We start from the raw sequence: 18,005 nt of genomic DNA, 5'->3' as shown, positions 1-18,005 counted from the left end.
CTGAAATAAAACAACTTTTAAACACTAAAATCTAATATTTCATACACTGGGCTAAATATATTTACAACTGTAAGACATTACAAGTAACATGGCAATTGATATTATTTCAAAAATCCCAAAAATCTGCCGCTTTTGCCGAGATTTAAGAAACATAAACAAACTTAGCCCTGACTTTGAACTCACGTTGGAGCCGAGGTCTGCGCTTCGAACATGTTGCGATGCTCTCCGGCGCTCCGCTCCGACTCGGACCCGAACGTGATTTGTATCTTTGTATCTGCGCCAGCGTCGACGTCGCCGTCGCCGTTGGCTCGGAAATTTCTTTTCGTGTTGCGCCTGCGCACAGTTGGCTTTCTACCGTTGACGTCTGCGGATTTGTGCGCACCCAGTGTCTGCGTTCTTTCGCGGTTCGGTTCGATTTGATTGTGGACGTGGACTTCTTCCACCTCTTCGCAGACATCCACACAGATAGAGATACAGATACAGCTACAGATACAGTGGCGAACATGTGAAGTGGCAATAATCGAAAGAGCAAGCAACAGAAATTAGAACAAACGCACAGCGAAAATACAAAAGAAATAAGAATCGCAAAAGAAGTGAACAAAAACGTAAAATTTTAATTGAGCTAAAATGCGGCTAATAAATTGTGAAAATGGTTGACAAAGAGTTAAAGAAATTGTCAAATACATTACAAATCCAACTACGAAAATCCCCAACAAAGTGCTAAAAGTGAACAAAAACAGTGCAATAAAAAGGAAATACGCTAAAGAAAAAGTTAAAAATCAAAACAAAACATACGAAATACACATGCAAAATACTTCTAAAAACGCTGTTGTAAATATTTTAACCCGGAAATCGTTGAATTGGTTCATTGTACATACTGCAAAAAGTCAGATACCAAGAAAACCAAGAATATTGGAAAGCAATCTAAATTAAACCACTATCCACTACGGAACTATCATCCCAGATTGCAGTGCTGCAATTCATATCTATATCCCACACATAATAAACAATCTACTCGTACTACTACCCGTTCATTATTTTTTGCATAGTTTTTATGTCTTCCTCCCATTGTTTTTGTGAGTATACAAAAATATTATTTTTATTTTTTACCCTCCTCATTTAAACTTTCGGTGTTGGACTTTTATTATTTATCCACTTTTGGTGTTTTATATTTTGCTCACTTCCTCTATCTTAAATGCTTTGAATTCAATCTGCAAAAAAAATCATCAAAAACTAATATATATAAATGATAACCTAATAAGGATTTTTAAATTACAACTCCCAAGGATTATTATATAATTGAAAACGGATTACCGCAAAACAAAACTTAAACAGAAAGCTCCAGAAACATCTGACACAGAACGTTGATAAATTTTTGAGTATATTTTTCAAAATGTCTATTAGCTGAAGCTGCAATTTCGTAACAGTAAGTAAACAAAGAATGTTCTACCCCAATATACCAAAGCCAGTGCAAAACCAAACAAATCGAAATTCCTCAAGTCAACGGCCCCGCAAATAAGAAGAATATTCTCAATTCTGGCTTATAAACAAATCAGGCAAAAGTCATTGACCGAAATCGTTTCCGATATGTTCGTATATTACTCACCTGTTATGAAATACAAATAGACGGCCTTTAGACAGGCAGGTGGAACGTGAGGGGGGTGGGGGATTGGATTTGGTATCCGTAGGGCTCCACTTATGACAATTGTGAAATTCACATCCCACTAATGGGCAGTGACAAGGCATCCCGGGATGGATACAATGCTAATTAGAAGTGGGAACGGATTTTGGCGCTGAGTTCTTTTTTTTTTTTTGAGGTGAAGAAACTATTGCAGAAAAATGTTCTCGTTAGCCTAACTAGCTAGCTAATATACTAAATTCTTGGCTAGAAGCAGCCTTAGTAATTAAATTCAATGTTGTAAATGTGCTAAATTTGAGTTTTTATAGGTCTGGATTGTTCCATGCCATTTAGGTGAATAACCACAATGTGATCTCATTATAAAGATATGTTTAAGATTTATTTATTCTTTTCGTAAACAATGAAATTTTATGCTAAAGGTAACTTTAGGAAACTAAAAGAACTTCTGCATGTTTGAATATTTTCTATTATTAGAAAACATAAAGAAATTATATTATTATATTCCCAATCTTCAAAAATTCCTCAAACAAACATCTTTAGTTGATCGGATTTTACACTTAATTCAATCTTCCCACGTGACGTATGCGCAATGTGCAGCCAAAAATTCACAAGCTGGAAAATATAATGATTCCAAAACAATTAAACGTCTTTAGGCGACCTCAAAACGAACTTCAACTTGCCCGCTGCAGTCGGAAGTAAGAAGTAGTGCTCCTCTTCTTCTCTCTTCGTTTTACAGCTAGCACTTAAGCGTTTTTTTATATTTTTCGGTAAAAGGGAAGGGGAAGTTTTGGTGGGTCGCGAAGGGGAAAGGGTGGCTACTGTTGCCAAGCCGTTGGACGGGCTAAAAATAAACCATAAAACCGTTTGTTTGTCTGACAAAAATGGTCTAAAATACAACAACAATCGGCTGGTAAGAACGGAATGGCAATGCCAGCCAAAAAAAAAAATTAAAAAACTCCAGCAACAATGGCAACAACAACAGTAGCGGCTGTTTGTACCGTTAGATGACGCAAAATTACGCTTACTCATTCGGCAAGCGGCAGTTCCCTCAAAAACAAAGCAAAGCGGGCGAGATAGAGATGCACTGGAGAAAATACTAAGACAAAAGTTGAGACAAATATTCTTGGGTATTTCAAATAGGTGATTAGCCAAATCAAAACAATTATTTTAATACAATAAATAATTAAGAAAAAATTATAGTTCAGCATTAGAGTTTTTCTCTTGCCTTACAGCTTCAATTCATACTCCAATTTATTTCACATCTTTGAAAACAACAACTGAGGTGTATACGATTTCCGGTTTATACCTTATACTTTATAGTTGTTACACGAATTTTTCTCAGTGTTATATGGAATACGCCCGGCATCAACATGAAGATCAACACCAACTCTTTCATCTGTCTGGCGGCGTCAATAAGCGTAACAAATTCGCTGAGCATTGAGTTGCATTTTGGGTTAAAGATTTTCGTTGCTGCCTCCATATCTTTTACTCTGAAATTTTCTGCTTTTCTTCATTCGGTTTTTAATTGAATTTCAAAATTGAGCTCACAATCGGCTCCGATTCGATCTTTAATTAAGAGGTGTGCTGGCTGAGTTAAGGGGGCCTTTTCCCGTGAAGACAGTAAATGAGAAGGCGAGCATAACATATCAATTACAAGAATTGTAACGAAATTAAGTTCTTGAGCTCGGCTTAGCCATAAGCTTTCAAATAATTAAGGTATCGCATTAATTTGATGCACTAATTTTGAGAAATGTGTATTTTTTAAAGGTGAAACTAACTTAATTGTTGCTTTGGGTTATTTTAAATTTTATATAATTTTGTAAGAAAACATAAATTAATATTTACAGAAAATGTTGCCTGAGTTATCAATTTATCAATACATTATGAACCCTGTAAAAAAGGGGATTTTTGTCTGTTAAACCGACCAATCAACTTTAGTCATTAGGTGATCATTACTAAAGTTTTAAAGATGATCAAATAATTTGGCAAATATTTTTGTATGTATGCATGAGTTCAGAAATATTTTTAGCCCGCTAACTGCCAAGGAGTCTCCTCATCGCAAAACATTTATGTTTAATTTGCACATTTAGCTGCAGATCGAAAAGGAATACAACTACAAATGGAATAAACTACGCAAATATTATTCACAAAGCCAGCGGAGAGAAAAAAGTTCGCTGACCTGGGCAATGCTTTTTGGGACTTGCCAGACATGCTGTCATTGTGGTTGTTGTTATGGTTGTGCCTTCAGCTGCTCTCGGATGACCACAACAAACCCACGAACGAGAAATAATAATAATAATAATAATAGAGTCTCGACACGCACACACACACACACACACACACACACACACTGGCGGACCGCATTTAAATAACAACAAAAAAGCGGCGACTAAAAATTGTTAAGCATCATAAAAACTACACAAAAATTTGCATAGTTGTTGCTGGGCCTCCAGGGAGTGGATTTGGATCCGCTGCGTGGAGGGTCCACTACCCGTGCAGAGTGCCAGTTCCAGTACATCTCTTTCCCGCAAACAGTCTCGGTCATAAAAGTATCGCCCAAATCGGGCCAGGCTATGGCGAGCCGAGTCAAGCCAAGCCTTCCTGCTGGCCTTTCAGGCCGGCCTTATCGCCATCGCCAACTTGTCATCTGGCTTGTTGGACACATGTTGGCCACAAAAAGGGAGTGGAGCCCGTGGAAGCTAACGGCAGTTGTAGTTCCCGACCAGACCTGGATGCCCGGGAAGTTATGTCGAGGCGAGTCAAGTGCCGACCAGAGCAAATTGGTGTGCCAGAAGTTCATTCATGGCTAAAACAAACCGCCGACGATAAAAACACAAGAGTTTAATGAAAGATTAAGCAGATGTGTGGAGCGAAAGATACACGAATATCTAGAGTAGGGGTAAAGCAGAGGGACTAACCTGTTTATATCTGCAAAGAATTTTGAACATTTAAGAAATTTAAAGAAGCATTTTGCTATCTCAAACAAGTTTTTTTTTTGAAATTATATAGAGCAAACCACAACATCTATTTTCTTCATCTAATCGAAAGTAGTTAATTTAAACCCAATTTACACTTCGCACAACATAATTCTTGTGCAGATAGACAGCTATCAGGCAACTACGCCCACCCATTTGCTAAAGTCTTCAAGTCTCTTGGCCGTATTACTCTCCTACACTGAGAGAATGAATGTCTAAAGTTGCTAAAATAATGAATAGAATTTTCCATTCCCATTACAAGTTAAGCCTGAAATATAAGAAACTGTGTACTTAATTTCGACTTCAAATTTCTTTCTCTGTCCACTTGAGAAAACAAGATTTTGATAGCGTCTGTAGCGAAGTGCTGCGCCTATTTGCTGACCAGTCTGCAGATGGGCTTGGCGTTGGCTCCCCGTCTGTCTGTGGGTTAGTTAGTTAGTCATTCCGGCGGGGTCCACGAGGGGCATGCCACAATTCACACAGCTAGGCCATTCCCCAACCATGGCACACGTGCCACATGTGCGGTCAAGTGCGCAGCTGCCAAGGAGATGAGGAACTGGAACCAAGAGCACAGAATCGAGAATTGGGAACCAAGCACGTTTCCCACCGCCACTGCCTTGGCCAGTCCGGTTTTCCAGTTTTTTGCTTTCAGAGTCTGGTTCTTAGTAACTAAGTAACACCCTTAAAGTATGAAGGTATATTAAAAATACCATTTTATTTATAAGTGCGAAACAAAGAAATAGTGTACCGGAAATTAGGTCAGTTAGCTTAAGAATGTTAAGAAAAACCACCAGCTTACTCCCAATTTTGTTGATAACCCAGACAGGCACCTACCAATAGAATTTAAATCGGCTTATTATGGCTTAAGTAGGAGCATCCAAGAGTATTTAGACGGCCGACTAGCCAACTGGAGTCTTACGCTTCTCGGCTCGTTTGCTTTTCACTGCCAACAAATTGTTGCATCCACATCCGAGTGGGCCAAGATAGATGGTGGGGCAGGGGCATGAGGCATGGTGGCAAGCTCACAGCATCGCAAACCTTCAATGACTGATGGCGACCTCAATGCAAGCCACACGTTTCCGAAGCTTTTTTTCGGCTTCTCGGTCTTGGTCAAAGTTTTTTTTTCTCCTTCACGGTGGAAGCTGGTACGTGCGGTTTTTTTGTGTTTTGTTTTTTATTTTGATTTTCTTGCGGTTGTAAATTTTGCAATCAAATAATTTTTCATTCGCTTTTTCCAGCTATCCGCCTTGTGGCAGCCCCGCGAAAAACACCAATGCCGACCTGATTTTTCTTTTCATTTTCGGGTCCGTGAGAAGGAGGAGGGTGGAAAGTGTTTGCAGCTTGACTTTGGCCAAAACGTTTTGACCTTTGCCGCCGCATCGTGTTCGAACATTTAAACGGAAGTTGATTGCCGCCAAAGGTTAAGACCAATTTCCGTTCGAGTTTTCTAGGAAACGTTAAGAACTCAATTTCCATCTGATCAGCAGCTGTTGTTCGGTTCGTGTTGTTGATGCAGTTTAGAGTTCATTTCGCTGGTCAATTGCTTGGGTCAGACATTTAGTTGCCTGTTAGATGGTTAAGTAAGTTATTTTTCTGTCTTCGATCTGAGATAGTTGGTCGATCAATTGTCCAAGGAATTTGTGAAGGGATTTTGCTGGCTTATCTGTAGGTATTTACTTTCCACCATACTGGATTAGCAGATCGTTTAGATAATGGGAAATGGTTTCCCAAAGTTTCTGAATATGACAAAAATTTGCTTCAATGCTTACCGTTTTTTTAATAGGGGTTCAATTTTGTTTGGTGTCATACTAATTTCAGGTTTGTGTCTTAAGTCTTTTGTTTTCGCTCTGTATAAACTCACAAGAAAACTAAATTTTAAATTGCATTTTAACTAAACTATTAAGAATCAATTTAAAAGATAGCTGTCAGTTATAATTAAGCCATTGCCCGAAATCTAACCCCAGCATCATCAACACATTAAACCGTATATAAAAACAGCTGAGCGATCATAAAATCACTCGGCTGTCAAAAATTCGCACTAATTCGTTCGAAATAACCGTTAAAGGTTTTCAGCCCGGTTGACTGACATATAGCAGTAATTATAATGCCCCCACAGCCGATCTTTGGCGACTGACATTGTCCATTGTGGAGGCTTCTGACCATTTACAAGCTTAAATTACAATAGAGGCCCATTGTGCGGCGCGCCCCCGCGATTTGTGTGATGGTGTTGGGGTCTTCCAAGTCTGTGTGTGTGTGTGTGAGTGGGACGGTGGGCATTCAAATGCAAACGGACCAGCACAACACCGTTACAATGTGGCTCATTAAAAGCAAAATGCTCATGTACCAGGCACAATAAAACGCCGGCCAAACAAAAATGTGTAAAATCTGACGCGCAGTCAAACAATAACAATAGGAGACTCTGATTCAGATTCAGAATACGGCATCTGAATCGGAATGGGAATGGGAATGAGTGGCGTTTTTGTTTGCCATAAAATATTTCACGCCAATTATAATACCCGACTCACTCATGTTTTTAGCGCCCCCAAAAAACACTAAAACTATAGGGATTATTTTCAATATTTTAATTGCTTTCATAAATTGTACCATCTTTGAAAGAAGATCTTAAAAAAACACAAGTTCTTAAGTCAGGATTATTTGGCAAGTATATTTAAAAAGATTAAATTGACCGTAATATATTTTTATTTTTTTAATATGTCTAATTGGTTTTAAATAGCAATTTATAAATTTGGTCTCAGTTTTCGAACATTTGATATATATTTTCGAAAAAATTAATTAGTTATAACAGCAGAACTTTTAAAAGTAGTAGTTTAAAAGCAGTTCTTTTATTCTGAGTGTACTCATTTGCAATCTAAAATTCATAAAATCAAAGACGAGCTTAAGGAAACAACAACAAAAATCCCCCGAAACTGTGCCAACAAAAAGTTGGTAATGAGAATGAGCGTGAGCATCCAAAAACTCCACAATTATTACAATGCCAGAGCGAGAGAGGGAGTTTCAAGAGAAAAAGAGAGACGCTTAGTGAAGAGAGGGGGAAACAGCGAAGCCGGGCTTCGGCAAAAACGTTCGGGCTTTGCCGATCGCGGAAGTATGTCAGCAGGTCTCTTCTTCTCGTCTCTCGGCTAACGGTAGTTTTTCTGCCGCTCCTCTGCCGCCACGCTTAGCTGCGCCTGCTTAGCTGGCTTGACTGAGTCGCTGTTGTTGTTGCCGCTTTATCTTCTTCTTCTTTCCGCATGCTAGCTGAACTGGCAACATGTTGCTGTAGATCCGGCAATATGGGGCTATAAATGTTGCCAGCGCCAACCTGTTGAAAGCGAAATTTTCTCTTTCCAGCTGGACAGTGTCTAGCTTTGATTTCTGCCTCATCTTCGCATTCGTCTTTTTTGTCTTCTTCTTTCTGGCCAAGCCTCGAAATCAAGTTAACTGTTTATGCACAAAAGGTAGTGGATAGATAGAGAGAGAGAGAGAAAAAGAAAGAGGGGGGAGTTGCTGCTTTACCGTTTCTTTCATTTCATTTCGTTTTGTGTTCCAACTAGTTAACCAAATGAACTTATACACTTTGAAAAAAGCTAAAAGTCTTGTCTCATTATATTATTTAAAATAGTCTTTAGCTTATCTCACAGTTCGCTGAAATATTTAATACTAAATTTAACATTTGATAGTTTATTTTATTTTATACATACATATGTATATTTTTTATTTAACCATCCTGTTAATGTAACTAGTATTCAATTTGGTTTATTCATATTTTGTTCAGTGTATATAATTGCTGCTGGCTAGTGTGGGCCGACTTTGCTTCTTCTTCTCTTAGTTTTTTGGGTCTACACCTGTGTGTTTCTGTAGTGCTTTCGTTGTCGGTCTTTTATATGATGTCGTTCCGTTGAAGAACTTCCACTTGCGTTCCAATCAAGCGTGCACCATCGAAATACAAATATCGACTACGATCGCGCATTCGTAGCCAAATGCGGTCTCTTTCCCGCTCGTTATAGCCATCTCACTCGCTCGCCACCAATTTATATGCTAATTTAACTGATTATTAATGTTTTGACCCAAATACCGGTTGGAAATTATTATTGGCCGATTCTGGTATCGATTTTCGTTTCTTCTTCGTTTCCTATGCATCCATCCCATGTGACTGCTTCTTTTCGTTTACGGACATTAAGGCTTATCGAATGTCTTAACTTAATCTCTATTTGGCTGAAAGAAGCGGGAGTGGAAAAGCCCCGTGGAAAGATATATTTTTGGTCAACGGGCGGGCCCAACTTTTGTTTAATATTTTCATATTAAAGAATCATTAGTGAGGGCTATCAGTGGGTCGGAATCGATGGGTCAGGTTGTCAGCAAGTGCAGGGCGGTAAGGTGGGTCGGCAGGAACCTGATATTAATTATACATGTTGAGGTGGGGTCAGCACAGTGGAAAGCTAGTATAAGCTTAATTATTATCAAAGATTATTCTCTGTCTTAAAGAAATTTGGTAAATGTTTTATCTAAGAATGGATCAGTGGGCCAAGCTTAATTTTGATGAATGAAGTTCCACTTGAAAGGCTAGTCAGAGGAATTTGGGATACAACTGTAATTAAGAATATGTTCAATATAATGGGTTCATTTAAAGTTAATGCTTCATTTTTATAATTATGTTCGTATTTTTTGAAAAGAATAACATTGTTATGTTTTGTAGACCGAATTTGGCAACTCATTTCTAACTATTTCCTAACTATTTCTTATAAATGTAGTAATAATACGAGAAAACTACTTCTTAGCCCGCACATAATTTAAAGATTTTATTTGCTATCTAACCTCTTTCCAGTAAAAAATTGGACCTTGGATAGCGTAGGATCTGATAACACTCGGATCGCCGGAATATTTGCCTCGATCGCCTGGGTCCACTGACAATGAAGTTTTGCAGCATGAACGGCCCAAGTGAATCGGAAGTTGAGAGCCTGCTGATGAGTCCGTGCTGGGGACCGCCCCAGACCTCCGCCCAGGATCAGTATCTGCTCGATGGACACAAGCTGTTGCTGGAGCATGACCTGGACTCCCTGCCAAGTGATGCGGATCAGAAAAACTCGCTGGACGTGCTGGACAATCTGCTGCTGAATGGATCGTCGCTGAATGCGCTGTCGGATCTAAAGCCACTGCCGCCCTTCACAGGCTACACGGGCCACCTGTCCATCAATGGGATCTCCGGCCACCATTATCATGCCATTGCCCAGAGACTGCCGGATGAGAGCAACAACAACTACATGCAGAGTGCCTATCACCCGCAGAACCAATCGAATCCCACATCCACCACGCAATCGAATGGGGGCAGCAATAGCAACTCCAACAACTCCAATGAGCACAACATAGTATCCTCCTCCACCTGCTTACCAGAAAGTGTACTCAGCGGGAGCGGCGGAGGAGGAGGTGGCAACGATGCCTGCCTGGCGGACGTGAAGCTCTTCGCCGATAGTCAACTAGATTCTAAGCTTTACTCCGTGGCCGATAGCTGTGTGATGAACGGATCCGGTTCGGGATCCGCAGCTAATGGCAATGGATCCGGTCCCAGCATAGCCACATTAACGCCCATCGACCAGGTGGCCGATTCCCTGCACAATTCCGGCGTCCGTATCTACAAAGATCTGACGGAGTATGTGGACATGAACTCCATTGATGATATAGCCGCCATCATAGGTTCCGCTATTGCGGACACCACGGTGCCCAATCAACTGGACAAGGATGACAATAACGATACGCGGGACAGCTGGATGGATCTGGATGCCTGGATCGACGGCAATTGCATACAGCAGGAGTCAGCCAAGGTACTGGTCTCGCAGCAGGATTCTTTGGGTGACTTTATCCTGCCACACAGTCCACTGCCCATGCATGCCAGTAGTTCCACGCTCCAGAGTTTACTGAGCCACGGCTACATGCCCCTGCTGCAGAATCGCCTCCAGAATGGTCCGCCCAACGGCAATTCCTCGGGCGGCGGAGGAGGAGCGAATCAAGGAGCGGGGATCAAGGGAGATCCCCAGGCGCCCACATCTACCTCGTACTGCAATGAACTGGCGGCGGCCACCAGCAGCAGTTGCAGTCCACCCGGTTCAGTGGTTAGCACCACGGACAATCCAAATGGTCTGATGATCAATCCGCGCTACTTGAGTAATCCGACCAACAATCAGGCGACGGGGAATCTTCACCAGCAGGGTGGCTATTCCATGCAAGCATCGGGTCTCTCCCTCAAGGATAATGGCCTTTGCTCGCCGGATCTCCTGGGTAACTATCCGCATACGACAACAGCCAGCACGACGGGTTCGGAGATGCGAACTGGAGCGCCCAAGGCCAAGAGATCCCGATCCCAAAAGAAGTCCAACCAGCAACAGCAGCAGCAGCAACAGCAACAACAGCAGCAGGGCGATGGCGGTGGACAACCCACCACGCCCCAAATGAGCGCCATTTCGCCCAGCGGCTTCAGTGCCAGCGATCTGAGTGGTCTGCTCGGCAAGGAGAAGCCCGTGCATCGGTGCAGCATCTGCAATCGCGGATTCCTCAACAAGTCCAACATCAAGGTGCACTTGCGCACCCACACGGGCGAGAAGCCCTTCCGGTGCGATGTCTGCGCCAAGGCCTTTCGCCAGAAGGCGCACCTGCTCAAACATCAACAGATACACAAGAGAATTGGGCGTGACTGACGCTCCTCCACGAGCTTTATGTTATAGCCGAACAACCAGTAGCATCTCCCAGGGAGAAATTCCATTCCCAGCACAGAAAAAATAAGATCATATACTGATTTGGCCGAAACTGGAACGGGTATAATCAGCTTTCAGAAATCACACATTTTCTACCCAAATAGTTGGACATTGTGGACTTTTTGAAAGGTGCATTATACTTACCAAAATCGCCAATTTCAATCAGCAATAATGCCAGAAATCATTGTAGATCTAAAAACAATAAGGTCGGGTTTCAAAAGTGGTGAAAGCCACAAAATTCTCTAGGATTTAAAAACTCTTGAAAATGTGCCTAAGTGTATGGAATGCTATATATACATACTTTGCAGCTTTTCAAGTGATTTGAAATCACTAAAAGCCTTAAATATTGTTTTCAAGTGATATGAAAATTCTTGTTAATTAGTAACTTATGTTTTTCTGCAATTTGGTTTCTCCAAGGATCTAAATAGTCTGTCGAATGGTTTCTCCCTGCGTTCTCTATATATATATATGTGTGTGTGTGTCAGTGCTGGGCCAGGATAATGTCCGAGTATCGTTCAGAACCCGGAGATTTTCCAGTCTATATATTAATATATATATAGAGAAACACTTAATAGGTCACGCAGTGACATACACACACTTTTTGATATTCGTTGTTGTTGGTTGCTTTTGATCTCTTCGCTTATTCGTAGTTAGTGAAAATTTAAATTTAGAAAGAAAAAAAGAAACTCCAAAGTAAAAACTTCAAAGGACACTTTGCTTATAACAAATTTTATAGCTAGTATATTTGATATTTGCGTTCAATACAGACATTGCCCATTTTAAATTCCAATAGCATCTCTAGTGCAGTTTAGCTTGAAATCAACCTACTACCTCTTATAGAGAAAATGTGAAATTTTTCAGATAATTAGGAGTTTTAGTTTCAGAATTAGCGAAAATCCCAAGAGACCACAAGCAATGTAAGAACAACGAAGCGTCCAATTGTCATTCTGCAACTGTTGTTCTGTTTTGATGCAGGGACGCGAACTTTGAGCAACCAAGGTCCTGGCACAGGTAAATCATTTAATATTTAATAACAATCTAGACAATAATACCAATTAAGGACGGGGGATTGAGAGGAAGTTGTATAAAGTTCTGAATGTTGTCTGTACCTCATCATGTTGAAAACTGGAAAAGTGTCGCATACAAATTACATTTTAAATTAACACTAATCAAGCAGAAGCAATAACAATTTTAAATTAATTAATCATAAAATGTACAAACCAATGGAAAGATGTTATTTATAAAAATGTATAGGTCTAAGAATTTGTAGCGGGCTTGGCAAAATATTATTCATAATAATCAATTTGCGAAATATGAAAACGTTAATGGAGAAAAATCAAAACCGAAATCGATGGAAATGATGAAAATGATCGTTTAGCAATGTACTCAAGTAATAAACTCGATTTAATTTAGCCAATATCGTAATGCGTTGTTAATTTGTTTTTTAAAAAGTTTGTTGCTAAAGTTTTAACGTTAATCTTAAACTTAAATTATATTTGATATACCCGAAATTATTTATACTTAATCCTTGGACACACTCAGCACCCGAAAAGAAACCCAACAATTAAAATGCAACCCTAAAATAGTTTAATTATAATTTATATGTATGTATAATTTCTATAAACAAAAGACAATATTAATTGTGTTATTTTAGTTATCGTGCAATTTTATTTATTTTTACAAAAGCAAACTTGAATTTTGTTCAACACATTTCGATTTGTAAATATTTATTTCGTAACTTTAATGCCTATTATTTAATTAATTATATTTAAATAAATTCAAATGTCATTCAAAATGTGCAAAACAAACTAAGCCTACGAATCGCCAGAGTGTTTTCATTTATTCTTTTTTTTTCGAGCTTCCATGGTCCACATGTCGTATGCGTAATGTATGGAAATTTCAGCATTAGATGGAATCTCATAGGTAAGCGAGTGACATTTGGGTGTTGCCCCATTGCTTATGCCCCACACGCCCCACGGACCCGCTTTTAAGGTCCCATTACCAACCTGACGGCGTAGCATTGAGGCACGTTCGGCCACAAAAATAAAGAAAGAAACATAAAATGGAGTAGTAGCCACAAAAATATGCGAGCAGCCAAGTCAAGTTGCGACCAAGAAACCAAACCAAACCAAACTAAACCGAACCAGCCAGTCGGCCAGAATCATTATATTGACCACAAAGAAAGCCAGCCAAAGAAGAAAGAGCCAAAGAAAGACCGAAGAAGTAGCGAAGAAATGAAGCCCACACGGTTGTAGGGGATATACAATATACGTACATACGTATGTATGTCGGTATAGATATATAGCTTACAGATACGAGTACGACTACAGAAAAAGCTAAAGATACAGATACAAAGACGGAGCCGGAGAATGCCATGCATACTGTGCCACTGACCCAATTTCCAGACTCGTTTCCACAGAGAACCGCAGCGGATTTGAAATGTTAAGACACTAAGATACTTTGCTCTTTCACCGCAGCCCGTCTGGAGGTAGACACCGATATATACCCATATACTCCATACATTGTGTGCCTGTGTGTGTGTGTGTGTGTGTGTGTGTGTGTGTGTGTGTGTATGCGAAGTGGGGTCTCCAGTTCGCATCCGCATTTCTATGCCGCCGACTCCGAGTCCGACTTTGACTTCAGCTCCGAGGAGAGACCTCATCTTGTGGCGCGCCTGCTTCAGCTTCTTGATGTATCTGTAACTCGTTTCTGTATCTTGCGCCTTGTATCTGTGGCACTTAAATTTATGCAACATCATGGCTGCTGCCTTTGCTGTTGCTGTTACTCTTATGTTGCCTTTGCTGCGGCTTCGTTTTGTTCTAATCAAACTGTGCTACGTGTTGCGACGCGCCGCCTGTCATGGGTTAAGCTTTTCTTACTTTGTTATACTGGCACTGAGAAAAAATCTACACGATTTCTTGTTTGGCAAACAAAATGAAAGTTTTTGTAGTATTATCAAAGTGTCTTTACAATTTTATAAATAATTATTTATTTAAATTGTTTTCCCTGCTTATGAGATTTCGGCAAAAGGGCACTTCATGAAGTAATTTTAAATGCATTAGAAAAGTAAAAGATAAACCTCTTTGGCATTTATTCTCCATTTAAAATTTATCTTTATGTCAATTAAAAGTAATTTTCCACTCTCATCTCATAGTTTTCGGCCACTTAATTGCATTCAGCTAACAATGTGGCTAAGCATGACCCAGATTGAGGTGTCGGCGTAGATAACACGACTGATGGGGGAATCCTGAGATTGAAGTGCCCAAGATTGCGATGCCTAAGCAGACATTTAGGTTGGCTTAAGCAGCATGGCAGTGCTTAATTGATGGAGATGGAGAGTGAAGAAGATACTTCACATAATGATATACTAGGGAAATTTAAATAATAACAAGTTTTAGCATAAACTAAAGTGAATGCTCATTGCTCGATTATATGCCAATAAGATGGACGCGGAGCATGTGGCAAGTGATCATACAGATTCCTCTCGACCATTCCCAGAAAACGGAGATCAACTTTTGCTACTTCAGTCTGCAAGTTGCTGTGGTTTATTTTTGGCACATGCAGTAGCAAGTGCAACAGAAAACGCTTCCCCCTCGAAATCTCCAGTTCCTTCGCTGAATCACTCCTCCTCCTCCTCCTCCTCCTGACAGACGATCAGGCTAGCTGGTGTTTATATACTCTTCAAAAGGGTGCATAAACTATTGGCAGGACTTTGGAAATAATAATACAAATATTTTATTTTCTTAAACTTTTGATATATAATAATATATGGATAATCAATTTTATGTAAATATATTTAGTTTGAAAGGAGTAGGTATGTTTAGGTATTTATTAAGTTTTGTAAAATTGGCTATTTGAAAGGGTATGGCTTTTTCGATAAGCAAAGGTTAAACAAACAGGCTTTTGTTTTTTGAGCAAAGTAACAAATCGGGCGTCGGTCGCTTAGACGATCGTGTCGAGTCGCCGTCGCATATTCATATTGTCCAGTAGTTGCAAGTAGCTAGTTTCTGTTGTTGTTGCTGCTGTTGTTGTTGTTGCTGCTGCCTTGCTGTTTTGTGCTGTGGCGCAGTTAAAGACACAATGACCTTGGGTGAAAGTTGCTCTCCATTTCTATTTTGTGTGTGTATTTTGTTGTTTGTTTGTTATTTTCTGTGTTTTGTGGCCCATTCGATGGGATTGCTGCTGTTGCTGTCGCCTCTGCCATGCCATTTTTTACACACATGTACACGCGCATATATATATTGTTATTTCTAACGATTTTGCCTTATTTGCTCTTGTCGCGCCCCGACTTCTTCCCTTTTTGTTTACGGCCATGATTTGTGTGTGCTTGGCTTTATTTGTTCGGATTGTGTTTTTCCCCCCATTGTCGCTATTAGTTTTGATTACTTTTGCTCTTGATTGAGACTTTGATTGATGCAAGATGGACGGGCGAGGGCGGTGTAGGGGGGGGGGGTGCAGGAAGCAGCAGAGCTGCAAAGCAGAACGGAAATGGATCGCGTGCCGGAAGTGGAGGAGCTGAAGATCCATACTTGGACTTGTTCGGCTCGAAATTTCGCAATTTTCATAATTTATGCACTCGCTCATTTTCGGCAATTAAAAAATGTAATTCATAGCCGAAGTGCAACTTTTGATTTTGCAACGATCACTGCACTTATTCACGCCTCGCCGATCCGCTGACCAAGATTCTAGCGAGAATAAATCATGTCTGTAATAACATTATAATCAATTATTAATATTTAAGTGTTGTTCTGGTTTTATTATTGTTCTTGCAGCGCTCTGCAGAAAACATTAATTAGCAGCAAAAGCAAACAGTGCACAACGAAAATCTTATGAAATACGCGATTAAACTTGATTATTTTTACGATCCAAAAATGTAGAAGGCTAACCGTTTTTAAATGATTGTAACAAGATCAAAGGCAAGAATACACCGGATGCAAATTCAAAAGCGAAATGAATATAACTTGTATGTATGTTGACATAAAGGTTTTACAATCACTTTACAGAACTTATATCTAGTCACAGGGAAAGTCTTTAAGCTCGAAGAGAAATATTTCACCATTTATTCCGTTCCGTTGTCAAGTTCGTGTTGCATTTTAATGGCACACACGATGGATGGCCTAAAACTGGTTGAGAACGGTTCAAGCCAAAAAATCCAAAAACAGACGCGACGCGACTGCAATTAATTTACAATGCACAACGGCAACAACTACAGAACAACAACAACATGAGCAGACGGCGCGTGATCTATGCGATCAATGGTCAGTGGGGTTCCGAGTTGGCTATTCGAGGGGCTTTCGGTAGAGGGGGGGGGGGGCTCTACTACTTCAACCGACTGGCCAACGACAAGTGACCCCATTTTTATTGGAACCTCCAAACGTGCGGCGTTGTTGCTGCCGTTGCCGCTTGTTCTACTTTGAAATTTCACTTTTCAAATCCCAGCTCGTGTGTGAGTGTAGATGCGGCAAAACAGGCAGGCAAAAAAAAAAAATAATTAATAAGAAAAACATAAAAAACGTGCGAGCATGCGTGAGTTCAAAGTAATTTCTTTCCAAGTTCGCTGCCTAAGTCTTTTGAATGGAGTGCAGTGCAAGGCAGCATTCGATGTGCGGTACAATAATGCCTCACAAAATATTATGGGTATATTCCCCAAGTGAGACAGCCCCATCCACATCCACACAGCAACCAATGCCAGCCAGAGAGCAAGACCAAGGCAACAACATTGACGATTTAACCTCAAACTTCAAAGTGTCACTGTCATGGCCCTTTTTACTACTCCGCCGCAGTCGAGCCGCAGCAACAAAAACAGCAAACAAGCCATCCGTCGTCTTCGTGGTAGTCGCCATAACCTGTTGGCAATTCAGTTTATGACTTTTTTGCCCGGCACAGTGTGGCCAAAATCCATAAACTCATTATTTATTTTGAATTTAATCTAAGCACTTTTACAATTATAAATATAGTGAAAATAAGGTAATTTCATTTTTAAAATATTTTCTATTATTCTTCGTAATTGAGCTATAGCTTATATGATCACTTTAAAATTCCCATATATTTTCTATTTTTAAAGCTCTTTTACAGCGAAGCTTTCACTAAGGTTTTGCCCCACTGTTCGGGCTCACGTATTGCCACTAAAAGTGGGTCAGCATGAAACAAGCCAGAAAAAAGTAAAAAAGCGGCAGGAGCCACAGCAACAATACTAATACCAATACCACTACCAATGGCAACTGCACAGGCAGCAACAACAACGCCAAATCACGCTGACGAACTGACTTGAAAAAAAAAGACTGGCTCGAAGAAAGCACACACACTAGCGCACACTCACTCACACACACATACACTCATAGACGCGAACAACTTGTTGAATTGCCAGAGCTTAAAGCAGTTGTAAATTTATTTTTGGGGCTTGGCCTTTAGGAATTTATGTAAACTCGTCGTCAAAGTCGCAGGCGCTGGGCTAAAACAGCCAAAGGCCCCTTTTTGGGAGGCTGGGTGGGCGAAAGAAATGTTTAATGGGTTCAAGTTGCTAGTTTTAAATTTCATATTAAAAGTATTAATTATTTAAAGAATACAGAAATTATAAACCATATTCTAGGTTTTTAAACTTATTAAAGCTCTTTTAGGATTGTTAGCTTTGCTTTATAAAATGTT

General features: G+C 40.1%; 1 protein-coding gene across 2 annotated transcripts; it reads left to right on the top strand.

The window, feature by feature from the left end:
- Positions 1–337: 337 nt before the first annotated feature.
- On the top strand, positions 338–13,129 carry ich (ichor). 2 transcript variants are annotated; one of them, NM_001275464.1, is made up of 3 exons: positions 338–1,076; positions 1,287–1,426; positions 9,440–13,129. In NM_001275464.1, exon 3 carries the CDS (start codon positions 9,525–9,527, stop codon positions 11,301–11,303), a length of 1,779 nt encoding a protein of 592 aa, NP_001262393.1. In that variant the 5' UTR covers positions 338–1,076; positions 1,287–1,426; positions 9,440–9,524; the 3' UTR covers positions 11,304–13,129. The 2 variants fall into 2 exon arrangements, with proteins under 2 accessions (NP_001262393.1, NP_649848.2); NM_141591.3 differs by lacking the exon at positions 1,287–1,426.
- Positions 13,130–18,005: the final 4,876 nt, after the last annotated feature.

This window comes from Drosophila melanogaster, chromosome 3R (genome assembly GCF_000001215.4).
Source record: "Drosophila melanogaster chromosome 3R".
NCBI lineage: Eukaryota > Metazoa > Arthropoda > Insecta > Diptera > Drosophilidae > Drosophila > Drosophila melanogaster.
This window is presented reverse-complemented; position numbering and strand designations above follow the sequence as displayed.

Bases quoted from the DNA above. Each gene is read 5' to 3' on its own strand.
- ich (NM_141591.3), top strand. From the start codon at position 9,525: ATGAAGTTTTGCAGCATGAACGGCCCAAGTGAATCGGAAGTTGAGAGC.